This window comes from Pagrus pagrus, assembly GCF_965226575.1.
Source record: "Pagrus pagrus genome assembly, chromosome: 10".
NCBI lineage: Eukaryota > Metazoa > Chordata > Actinopteri > Spariformes > Sparidae > Pagrus > Pagrus pagrus.
This window is the reverse complement of record NC_140194.1, coordinates 6,789,191-6,800,951: the sequence shown is the minus strand read 5'-3', so window position 1 is coordinate 6,800,951 and position 11,761 is coordinate 6,789,191. Positions and strand designations below refer to the sequence as shown.

The following is an 11,761-nucleotide window of genomic DNA, read 5'->3' as shown; positions in this document are numbered from 1 at the left end:
TAATAAATGGGAAATATATGAAAGGTGCGATATGTAAGAATTGACCACCTGTCAATTTGGTGCTCCAAACCAACAGGGGGCAGCATATCACCAGAGCCATTAACTGCTGCTAATTGTTGCTGCTTTTGGGTAGTAAAGTCAGTTAGCCGTGCAGCTAGTGGTCAGGACTTAGAGGTCAGAGCATTTAGGGAGTGCCGGTGTTGACACCAAAAGCACAGGAGCTTTGGACCGTCCTGGGCTATCACAGTCCATCATTTTTTAATGTTGTCAACTAAAATTCTTACATATTGCACCTTCAACTCAACTTGAGACAAAGGTTTATAACACTAGTTGCAACTTTGTAACAGCCATCCAAATAACGCTTATAAATGAACTACACAGTATTTATTAACTGTTTACAAAGCATTACAAACCATCAGTTGCTTCACAATAATTGCTTAACAAATTGCTTATAGAGCATTTAATTTGTTTGTTAATAGTGAAATAACTATAAATTTACCATATGATGGTAATTACCAAATCTGTTAATGTAATATATCGCATTATATAATAAACTGAAGGGGCGTGATTCTTCAGTTAATTCTTTATATGGTAGTATAACACAAGATTTTTTTTTAAAGGGAGTTCTTCAATTTCACTTTCCATTTTTTAATATCCAAGTACGTCTTCCACCACTGGCCTTGTCCACAAGCATTTTAACCAACACCTCACAGTAATCACAGTAGTAATTGCCACACAAATCAAGAATGACAATTACAAACTACTTATTAATCAACAGATTTTATTTACAGAACATAAAAGTATGCAGGTGGACTGTTTCAAAGCACTCTGAGAGCAGGAAAACATTTCCTCCCCAGATTAATAGAAAGAATGAATTTACAAACAGTGAACTGAATACAGACTTTTGTAGCCAAAGACCGATTCTGACACTTGAGAGTCAAAGCCATTATTGATCTTTTCGAGTCTCATCCTCTGACGATCTAACATCTCCTCTCATACAGATCCCTAACCCACCCACCCCCCCATTCACGTCATCAAACAACTGACAGCTCAAATGTAACCACTGCCTTCTCAAATAAATACCACTGGAAGAAGTAAACCACTGAGTCTTGAAGCATTAGACTGTGATGACATACAGGGAAAAAGCAGAGTAGTTAGTATGGCAATCGCAAGAAAGATTCACATATAAAAAAAGACTGGATATGGTAATAAAACATATCGGCTAAAACTAAGAAAAGGTCCAAAATGTCCGTTCTACACTTCACACTCTCCTATACCATCCACAAGCCTACAGTTTACAGAGAGAGAGAGTGAGAAAATGAATGTGAGAGTAAAAGGATCAGTCTGGGTCATTACTCTGTATTTAATGCAGTCAGATGTGATTGAGAAGAAGTAGTACTATGATTGTTCATGTATCCTGGTGGGCCTTCTAAGCAGGACAAAACTCTGCTACGCCTCCAGGTGAGTGTCTACATACAGTGGGCTAGTAGTAGTTAGCTGCTTTTAATAAACAAACAGCGAGACGAGACAACAAAGTTAAAAGAAATAGTATACAATATTGACCAAGTCTAGCCAGTGTCTCCTCTCCTCCCCACTCCACCGCTCCGAAACCTACATCCCCACCAAAAATGTGGGACCCCCCCCTCTCTCCCGCCCCCCCCTTAAACGTGCTTGTAAGCAACAATTGGCAAAAGCCTCCCAAAATCAATGGACAAACAAAGCCAGGTGAGATGATCTACAACCTCTGCCCATGCATTTGAACAGTAGTGAGTTAGGACGACAACGAGTCATTTCATTACTAGTGTGCATTTAAATCACCAATTATCAGCAGTTGATTTTAGTCCTTTACAACATATTCATGTTTATTTCATAATATATATGTATATATATATATTTATATATAAGACTGTGTCCTTTTAATGCAAATAAAGTCGGAGGAGGTCTTGGAAGAACATGAGGAGTTGTTTTCACACTTCACTTCCACATGTATCTCCACTGGTGGGGCTGCTCTACACTTCGTTTTTGTTTGCATAAAGCCTGGTCCATGTCTTGGCTGTAAAGTAAAAAAAAACAACAACAAAAAGAAACATGAACATGAGTCAAATAAAACGTACCTAAAGCATGTATTACGAAAGGTTTATTGTAACAACTGCCATACCTAAACACACACACACGCGCAAAAAAACACTAAATACACTAAATGTAAGAAGGACAAAAATAAGTCAGAAACAAGTCAATGTGGTCATGAATTTAAAAAAATATGTTTTTATCATCATATATATTGCGTTGATTGAAAAAAGAAGAGTAGAGTTCTTTCTTTCTTATCTCAAAGATTTCTAAGTCCAGTTACTGGACTAGTAATCATTATTTTGTTTAAAACGATGTGCTTTGTCATAAATTAAAATCCACCAATCTGAATGACGTTCTGTCTCTCTTTTTTCACATGTGCATGTGTATTCAGGCTGAATGTTTCAAATGATGGAGGGGAACAAGGGCACTCCAGACAAGAGCCCTCCGTCTGAACCCAGCCAGATCGCAGCTCTCACCTGTTTCTATGGCTTCAGCTTCACTGCTCTTCCACTTCTCTGCAACGTCATTTGCTAGGGGATCATCAGGGTTGGGTGCACTTAGTAATGCCTGGATTGAGAGCAGCACTGTGCGGATCTGCAGAGCTGGCGACCATTTATCTGAGAAAAAATTAGAGAGGGATTAAAAGACCAAGAAAATCAGAGGGACAATAGAGAGTCACAAGAAGTAGTAGTGTATCTACTTTAAGCTGCAGGGAGCAGTGAACAGACAGTGGTGATATGTTGTATTATTGGCACAAAGCTCCAGTTCAGGGTCACGTTAAGTGTAACAAAAGAGGCCTTGATCTTTTGAGCAAGATGAAATTGGAAAATCCCTCACTTCATTCACAGGCCAAACATCACAGGACATAATACATACAGGATTTTCGACAGTAACAAGCCTGACTGAACTGACCGCAGAAAGAACAACCGCAAAGCTAAAACAAATCAAAAACACATCCCTGAAGGTAGATCACAATGCATGCCACACATAGCTGGCCAAACATTAACGACAACATTACAAAGAACTGACTTACCTTTCAAAATGTCTAGACATATTCTGCCCAGCTTGTCTACATTGGGATGATATATTTTGGTCATGAAGCGCACTTTAGGAGCTGCCATCGGATATTCCTCTGGTAAAAAGAGTTCAAGTTTAAATGTGCCGCCCTCAAAGGGTGAGTCCTGAGGTCCGGCGATGACCACATGAAAGTAGCGAGCGTTGCTTTCATCTGGCTCTGCCCTGATGCCTGGGACAGGCTCTGCAATCAAACGCTGAGTTTCCTGGTACAGAAAAAAAAAAGACAGGAATTAACTACGTGCTGGTGCCACCGTCAGTGCTACAAAGTACTTTCATTTATACATGGAAAAACTTCAAGGACACAGATGTGTGTTTCAGGGAAATGTTTTTGAACTCTTTATTAATAGTTTTGTAAAGGACATGCAGCACAGAGCATCTGCCACACCCCACAAATCAAGCAATGAGTTACAACGGAGGCCAGAGCAACAGATCTGTCTACTTTTATACTTCTCTGTGTTGCCGTTTCTTTTGTAGATGAAGTTATTATTAATGATGAAACACAGCTCTTGATTTATGAAGCTGTCTAGATCGAACAGTACAGTTAATGTGGCTGATGGTCAAGTTTTTTCTCTATTTCTCCATTATCAAAACTGACTTTATCGTAACCAATGTCTAATATGTAAAAACTGACTAACGCAGAGAATATCATCCAACTGAGGCACCTTCATCAGTAACTGGGGGACACTACCCAACGCTGTCTGTCCAACTTCTATGCTGCTGTCAGTCAGCTGCAATTTTCATTTGATATTGTTAATTAATAATTCATTATTATTATATAAAAGATGTGAGTCATTATTATTCGAACAACAAAGACGTTGGAAGGTGGACTGTCGTCTGCTTTAACACAGAGGGGAGAGTGGCCTCGAATGCAACAGTGGCTCACTGCTGTATTTCTGCAGACTGTTGGTGCACTATGTAACTGCCTTTTAGAGGTGACACTGACTCAGCCACGGCACCACAGGAAACCGTTATTTCCATTCCCATCAGCCACTGCAGCAAGGCCTCTCCTGAATCGTGTCAGCCAAATGACAGAAACACACACCTTTACTGTGAAAGAGGAGCGGGCATCTGATATCTCTTGGTACGCATGAGGCAGAATGAATGACAAGGAAACTACATTCAAGCTCACTGCTATTCACATCATTATATACACTGCAGTGTTCTCAACTCGTCCTGTCAAACTGTAGTACTGACTATATTAATAAGGCTATACGAGGCCCTTTGATTTCATCAAAAAACCTGGTGTCCCTGTTTGAAATGCAGCCTTGTGTAATGTATGCATCATGCTCGACTCCAACAGAGCAGTAAATACACGACAGCATAATCAGCTATGAATGAAATCAAATAAAGCCTGCACAACAACTGGCACTCTTGTTTTGGACGTTCTTTTCCCTAATGCGACTGCGAGTGAGATTCCTGAAATGTTTCAGATAACCCACAGACAAAACCGTGCAGTGAAAACACAGACGGGAGAGGGGCTCCCAGTCCCAGTCACACGCTCTGAGGGCTCAAGGGCTCGGTACTGTTCCCAGCCCTGCCACCTTTTTCCCACAAACACTAGTCTATGGTCTGCTTACTCATCCACCTGTGCAACCCTCTCTCGGGCACCATTAATGATCCCATAATGCATTCTTAATAAAACTCAATACATCTTAAGTACTATTCTTTAACAAATCATACCCTCTGATTCCAGTCATAGGATAAGTTCCCCCCAAAAATTAAAATTTTGCGATTGTCTACTCACCCTGATGCAGATGGAAAGTTAGGTGAAGTTTTGTAGTCCACCAAACTTTTCTGGAGCGTCACAACAAAACAGTGTTGCAACATTCCCCTAAACAACTGAAGTAGCTGGGGACTTGTTTTAAAACTTGAAAAAACAACTGACTGAAACACAAAATCTTTCCATGTAGCTCATCTCTGGGAGACCAGAGATCCCTTTAAAAAGATGTTTAATTACAACCTTTTTAACCTTCCTCTTAAGCTTGAGAGGTTAGCACCCCTGTCTGAATTAGGTGCACAAGCTGGACCATGGGTCAAGAGCGTAAATGATGAAATACATTTTGGATCTCAGGGCTGTATGGAAACATTTTATGTTTTCTTTCAGTTGTTATTTTATGTTTTAAAACCTCATCTACTCTATTTTGTTGTGAAGCTCCAGAAATGTTTTGTGGACCTGACTTTCCATCGGCATGGGCGTGAGTAGATGACGACTTAATTTTCATTTTTGGGTGTCTGTCACACCCAAGTGACACACAATGAATGGCTGTTATTTCAATATTCAAAGTGGCTGCATAGAAAAAGGAAAAGTGAAACTCCATGGTTCTGTAAGGCTTGTCTGTGAATACGAAAGTTAAATGGTTAAAAATGAGTCACTAATAGGTTCACAATTAGAACAATGGCTAGTTTTTCTGTTTTTCATACTATTTTAAATAAAATAGTTGGGGATTTGTAGCTGCACCATCAATCCATCTCTGTGAACTTGAGGTTTTTGACATTTAAAAAGACCAAATTCTTAATAATTCAACATAGTTTGCATTAATAAATAATGGAAACAAGTAGAGCCAAGTAATCAGAGCCTCTCTCAAAACTTAGTCCACTGACATGTCACAGTGACACAGAGACAAGGTGCACCTGAGGTACTATTTTTATCATTACTTGAGAACAAACATGACGACAATGGCCTCCATAATGGGGAAATGTACTTGTGACTCATGACACCGCTTTAAACTTCTGTGTGCTGTGATTACATTTAACTTAGGAGGTGACAATATAACACAACTCCTCTTAAAAACAAGGCACTGTGTGGCAACACTGTATCATACGGTCTGGGCCAGAGGCTGTAATTCCTTCAAAACCATCCCAGAAAAACCTGTGTGGTGAGCTGGATGAACACCCCTGAGGGGGTGATGCTGATGCTGCAGAAGTATCATAGTCTTATTCTCGCTACTCTGGCAGGTATGTTATGGTTCTCAGGTTGAACATAACTCCTGGCTATTGCTAACCAATGAACGAGCTAAACGTTAAAGAGCAAAACAGTGTAGAAAGAAAAGACTCCAAGTGGGAAACATCCCCTCTGAAGCTTATACATGCTTCAAGGAAAAGTATAACACTGTGAGTTGAGACGAACAGGCTAGCTTTAGCTTAGCGAGTCTTCCTGTTATTATTATGCAAATCAAAGCTAACAAACTAGCCGGGGTTAGCACTGTTAGCCACACAAGGTATGTGTCAGCACCAGTCTGACCAGTAGCAACTTGAGAGCACCATTGTGCTTGAAAAAGTACATTTACACTACGTGTATACACACAGCGGCATTTCTACACAGCGTCGCTGTATTTTTGATCCACGGAGTAAAGGTGTGTCTGGGCTCAGAGATGAAACGGAAGTTACTTTATCAAACTAACGGCAGCTAGCTGGATGCTAACGTTAGCACACAAAACAGTTAACCAGGCGGAGCAGCCGAGCGCCGAGAGTTCAGACCGTCCGTGCTGAGTTTCCGTCAGGGCACACACACAAAAAAAAGTCACACCTTGTGCTGTTTACAGTGTGAGTTAATTACCTTTATGATCCTGCGGGGCAGTCCTGCCATCTTGTCTTAAATGCGGGGTTTTAGCTCTCTCAGTTCCTCCTCTCCGTCGTTAGCATTGACAGCAGACGCACGTCTTCCGGGGTCTCTGCGTCATGACAGGAGGGGAGCTGATGGACACGTAAACTGGTGTTTGTGCATTAATCTGGGATACATCAGAGTTGGGGAGTAATAGAGTACATGTAACGGGATTATTACCTAATTGGGATACAAAAAAGGCAACTGTATTCTGCTACATTTACAGAAATAAAGATGTAAATAGATTACAGATAGCCTATATTTAATAAAAAGGGGATTACTAATAGGATCACAGCTTTATTATGAAGATTTATATACTAGTCTGTCATATAAACTCGTTTTTAAGATTAAATAAAAGTCATCTTATTGATATTAACTTTATCCTGTCTTTATTTACAAAGGCTATGTTTGGTATTGAGGCAATCCATAAAATAGCAGAAAGTAATCAAGTACATTATTTTTAACAGGTAATAAGGACCTATATAGGTAACCTTCCCAAACCTGTGGATAAAAGTATGTGTAATTTTATCAAAGTGGCTTTCAAGAAGGAAATGGAGCTATATATCAAGACATTAACCTCAGCAAAGAACAATCAAGCATTTGAGACTGTGCTGAAATAAAATCAAATATTTTGTCATCAAGTCAGAGAAATGTACTTTTAAGATTATAATTCACAGAGCAAACTACTTTCTAAAGAAATATGTAAATAGAATATTTGTATTATTTGATATTGGCACAGAAATGATCACTTTACCCTCAACAACACTTTGTTGAGACCATTGCATCACAGCTAAAGAAGGCAGCTGATGCATTATAGCACAGGCACGACTCTGAAAAAACCTCATCTGGAGCTTTTTTTGTCAATTTCATTCATTTCCCATTGGCACATTTTGACATCTTGACCTGAAAGTAAGCGTGTCCCTGACATGAAGACCCAAACCTTGTTTCCCACAAAGTGTTGTGTTAGACATAACAAAGCATGAATTAGACTTAACACTTCCGAGGGCCAATCAGGCCGTACGATACAGCTGCATTTTCACTTTTTCTTGCCCCGCAGGCCGAATGGGAGGGAGCTATAGATTGGAGGGGGTTCGGAGCTCCTCCTCCTGACACGTCTGTACGGACAAAAGCATTGTCCCTTTGGGTATCAGACCATGTCAGACATGGACATTAGCAGTGCAGCAAACTAAGAGGAACTTTATTTCAAAAGCTGACTAAGAGGAAGACATCCAACATGCAATATCTGTCCCAATACAACCCAACAGGTAGGTGTGATATTTCTTTAAACGGCTGCTTTTTTGTGTGGTATAAAAAATATTTGTTAGTTTTAAATTTGTAAGTAAATGGTGAGTACATTTTAGCAGTGTCACTGTAGAGATTAGGTTGAATTTTGTTATAATTAAAGGTGATTTTCTGATCTTGTTCATTGCAGTCTTGCTTTATTTTCCATCATTATTACACAGACATATTCTCATACATTCTTCTTTAAAAGGAGCACATTTTGTTATACTGTTGAGTGTTTTCAAATGTTAAAATGTTACTTTGAGAAGTTCATGTTCACACTGATCTTGGCCTTTCCACCACAGTTTAGGTCTAAATATCTTTCATTAGCGTTTTGTATAATATGTGTATTACAGGCACCAGAGGAAACAGCCAGGTGTCAGAGCTGAGCCTTTAAATACTGTTCATGTTTGTTGCTTTACAGGTGCAAGGCTTCTGCTCATTTAGGGAGCTCTTCTGACCTGTCTGACCTTGTAAGACTTTAAATTGATACACTTATGCAAACATTTATGCAAACAATATAGAACATTTTAATCGATTTGATAATAATTTTGATTTTAAAGTTTGTCGAAGGTAAACTAAAGAAGTCCCTAAAAACATTTAAAAATCTACAATTTCTATAAAAAAAAGGCTCATAACTGATTCCCTGCGACATATTCATGCTTCTAGGTAATATCTCAGTTACTCTTTTCAGTGGTGTCTTTTGGCATTTTGTCCTGCTTCACCTCGCCAACCCTCCAAAAAAATGTCCATTGTTCAACACACAGAGGAACAGACGAACCAGCACCTAATCTACACCCTTCACTCAGTGCACAGAGAGAACAGACAATATCAGCCACATTAGAGTGCATGATTTGAGTGGCAACATCTATCTAGACAGGGCTTAGCCAGACTTCCTTATCAACGTGGAGGTTTTTTTTAAATAGAGGTATTTTCAGTTAAGCTCAGGCCGATACACAAGACTCAACCTAAGAGACGTGTATTTTACCTTTAAACTGAAGCAACGTCAACCAGTGTTAGGATACTAGAATTTCTCACTTCAGTCAATATTCGATACCTTTGTGCAGAAAGTAGTCGTACGTTTATAGTGAAGAGTCTTTCCTGGTGAAGAGTTAGATGAAAAGATTAGTGCCGCTCTGGTGAATAATGGTATGAAGGTGCACCAGCAGCGGTTAGCTTAGCATAAACAGGGAAACAACTAGGCTGGCTCTGGTCAGCCGTGACAATTTCTGCCCACCAACACCAGCAGCACCTTTTTTTATTTTTACACTTTTGGTTTTGTGCAGATTCAAACAAACGCTGGCAGAAGGGTTTTCTGAACACCGGACAGAGTCAGGCTAACTGTTCGCTGCTGGCTGACGCTTCTAATTTAACGGACAAACACGAGAGAGTGCTTTTAAGTCTAGCCCAAAGTTGATTCAAAGCTGTTGTTGAACCATCTGCAGTATAGGCATGCTTTTAAAATCTCATTACATGATGCATCAATCATCTGGAGGCTGGTGTGTAAGTGGCTCAGGAGTGAGAACGAAGAGAGAGCTGGTCGCTGGTCTACACGATCACCTATTGGCTGTTGTAGGCTCTAGGGTAGGCATAGAAGATCATCGGCTGCTATCTCAGGATCTCAGGCGTGGAAGGATGATGGCGTCCGATGTAAAATGAGAGGAGTCTTTTCACAGATAAAAAGCATGAAAAAGCATCCGCAGTAGCAGTTTTTTTGGTTGCTTCAGTGTAATGGCTAATTCTCCGCAAGAAAGCAAAGTGTATTTCCCAAAATGTGAAACTGTTGATCATGTGGTGACCCCCGAGATTTTTCTTGATTGGCGCTCCTGACCACAAGGTTGGAAACTTCAAGACTAAACTTTTATTTTGTACAACAAAAACATCCAATATCTAACTCAATGACTCAAACACTTGGACTTGGACTTGATTTGACTTCTGGTCTTTGTTGATTTGAAGGTCACGTAGAGGCATCAGTACTACACTGAGACCGTAACCAGTTAAAAGTTCCTCATTTAAATCATCTGTAAATGTAATTTCTTTGATTTTCTGTTTCAGCTCCGTGGAGCACACACTGCTACCTGGCATGTGTTTTCATCATGATCGCCTGCTCAGGACTAGTTTCACCCCTTCATGCGCCTCCGGGGACAACAGGTCTCCGCTCTGCTTTCTCTGCCACACAAACAAACAGTGTTGTGGGAGGCAGGCAGAAGGCGGTGACCTTCAACAGGCTCAAGGTCAACATCGGAGGGGACTTCAATCCAGACAACGGTCAGTACCGCTGTCGCATCCCCGGGGCGTACTATTTCTCCTTTTCGGTGGGGAAATTTCCAAAGAAAATGCTCTCCGTGATACTGGTGAAGAACGGAGAAGAGGTGCAGGCTATAGCCTACGATGACTACCGCAAGAAAGGGAGGAAAATACAGAGCCAAAGTGTGATGATCAGCTTGAAGGAAATGGACACAGTGTGGCTGCTTTTGCAGCAAAGTCCCCAGTATGCCGTGTACAGCAATGCCGGCCCTTACATCAGCTTCTCTGGTTACCTCGTCTATCCTGACGTCGACCCAAACACCTACATCACCAACCACCTGTCCTCAGGCCTGTCCTACCCAAGCTGCCCCCCTCAGGTCGATCCCTGGGCCAAAGGTCAGCCGCGGTCTGCCTTCTCTGTGGCACGGACGTCCACACTCATGGGTCAGAGTAGCAGGCAGCAGGGCAAGCTCCCTCTGACCTTTGACGTGGAGTACGTCAACATTGGGGGCCATTTCAACAAAACCTCCGGCATGTTCACGTGCCACTTCCCCGGTGCGTACTTCTTCGCCTTCACCGTGGGGAAACATCCTCGCAAGGCTGTTTCTGTGAAGCTGATGACCGGGAAGGGCGAGGTGCAGGCGATGGTGTTCGATGAGGACACATCGAAGAGACGGGAGATGCAAAGTCAGAGCTTGCTGCTGACTCTCCACCAGGACGACAGTGTGTGGCTGTACAGTCAGCAGGACGAGCGCTACGCCGTCTACAGCAACCAGGGGAGGTACACCACGTTCTCTGGCTTTCTGGTTTATCCTGACGCAGAAACATTCACAGCTCCCAGCACACAGGACAGAACTCACCTCTGAATGTCTTAACCCTTCATGGTGTCCCTTTTAAAAAATAGTAAAAACTAATTTGTGGTCAGTGTAGTCTATGTACATTTACTGCTTTGTTTACCTGTCTTTCGTTTATTGTTTTAATAAGTTGTCGCCAAATTACTCCACAAGATGGTGCTATGATACAATTATGGACACTAACCAGCATGCGACATGGTTGACTTTGTACTAAAAGTGCAATTAGCTGTAATATAACACCAATATAACAACATCTTGATTAAGTTTGGTTGAAAGATACATTTTCTTTTTAAAAAAATTGTGTTTAGAAGTTTTTTTCATGTAAAAATCATTATTGTAAGGATAATTCTGTAAATGATGTATAGTTTATTAACATTTACTTACTGTAAAAACAGGATTTAGCGATACATCACGGTCATGTAAGTGGGGTCATGTTATGGAACATACACTGTGGATATATCTGTATCTGTTTTCATGAATAATGTGCATTTCGGGAAAAAATAAAGAAATTCATACACTTCAATGGATTAAAAGGGTCTGGTTTCTCCTCAGTCTAATGCTAATGATACAGTATTTATTGAGTAGACAGGTAGAAAGACAGAAAGAAAGAAAGAAAGAAAGAAAGAAAGAA

At 40.7% G+C, this 11,761-nt stretch overlaps 2 protein-coding genes across 2 annotated transcripts; one reads left to right on the top strand and one right to left on the bottom strand.

Moving 5' to 3' along the window:
• Positions 1-764: 764 nt before the first annotated feature.
• ube2na (ubiquitin-conjugating enzyme E2Na) lies at positions 765-6,826 on the bottom strand. The gene is made up of 4 exons (XM_084363275.1): positions 6,704-6,826; positions 3,104-3,350; positions 2,547-2,687; positions 765-2,053 (listed from the first exon to the last, which is right to left on the bottom strand). Exons 1-4 carry the CDS (start codon positions 6,731-6,733, stop codon positions 2,010-2,012), a joined length of 462 nt encoding a protein of 153 aa, XP_084219401.1. The 5' UTR covers positions 6,734-6,826; the 3' UTR covers positions 765-2,009.
• A 1,080-nt stretch (positions 6,827-7,906) lies between these two features.
• c1qtnf13 (C1q and TNF related 13) lies at positions 7,907-11,653 on the top strand. Its single transcript, XM_084364598.1, has 2 exons — positions 7,907-8,013; positions 10,085-11,653. The coding sequence occupies exons 1-2, from the start codon at positions 7,983-7,985 to the stop codon at positions 11,140-11,142; spliced, it is 1,089 nt and encodes a 362-aa protein (XP_084220724.1). The 5' UTR covers positions 7,907-7,982; the 3' UTR covers positions 11,143-11,653.
• The last annotated feature ends 108 nt before the right edge of the window (positions 11,654-11,761 follow it).

What these genes read in the sequence shown, in the direction of transcription:
- ube2na (XM_084363275.1), bottom strand. Translation starts at nt 6,733, where the DNA reads ATGGCAGGACTGCCCCGCAGGATCATAAAG. An exon ending in TGCCCCGCAGGATCATAAAG is followed by an intron (nt 3,351 to 6,703) that starts GTAATTAACTCA and finishes TTTCTGTACCAG; the next exon opens with GAAACTCAGCGTTTGATTGC. An exon ending in ATGTCTAGACATTTTGAAAG is followed by an intron (nt 2,688 to 3,103) that starts GTAAGTCAGTTC and finishes ATTTTTTCTCAG; the next exon opens with ATAAATGGTCGCCAGCTCTG.
- c1qtnf13 (XM_084364598.1), top strand. Translation starts at nt 7,983, where the DNA reads ATGCAATATCTGTCCCAATACAACCCAACAG. An exon ending in GTCCCAATACAACCCAACAG is followed by an intron (nt 8,014 to 10,084) that starts GTAGGTGTGATA and finishes TTTCTGTTTCAG; the next exon opens with CTCCGTGGAGCACACACTGC.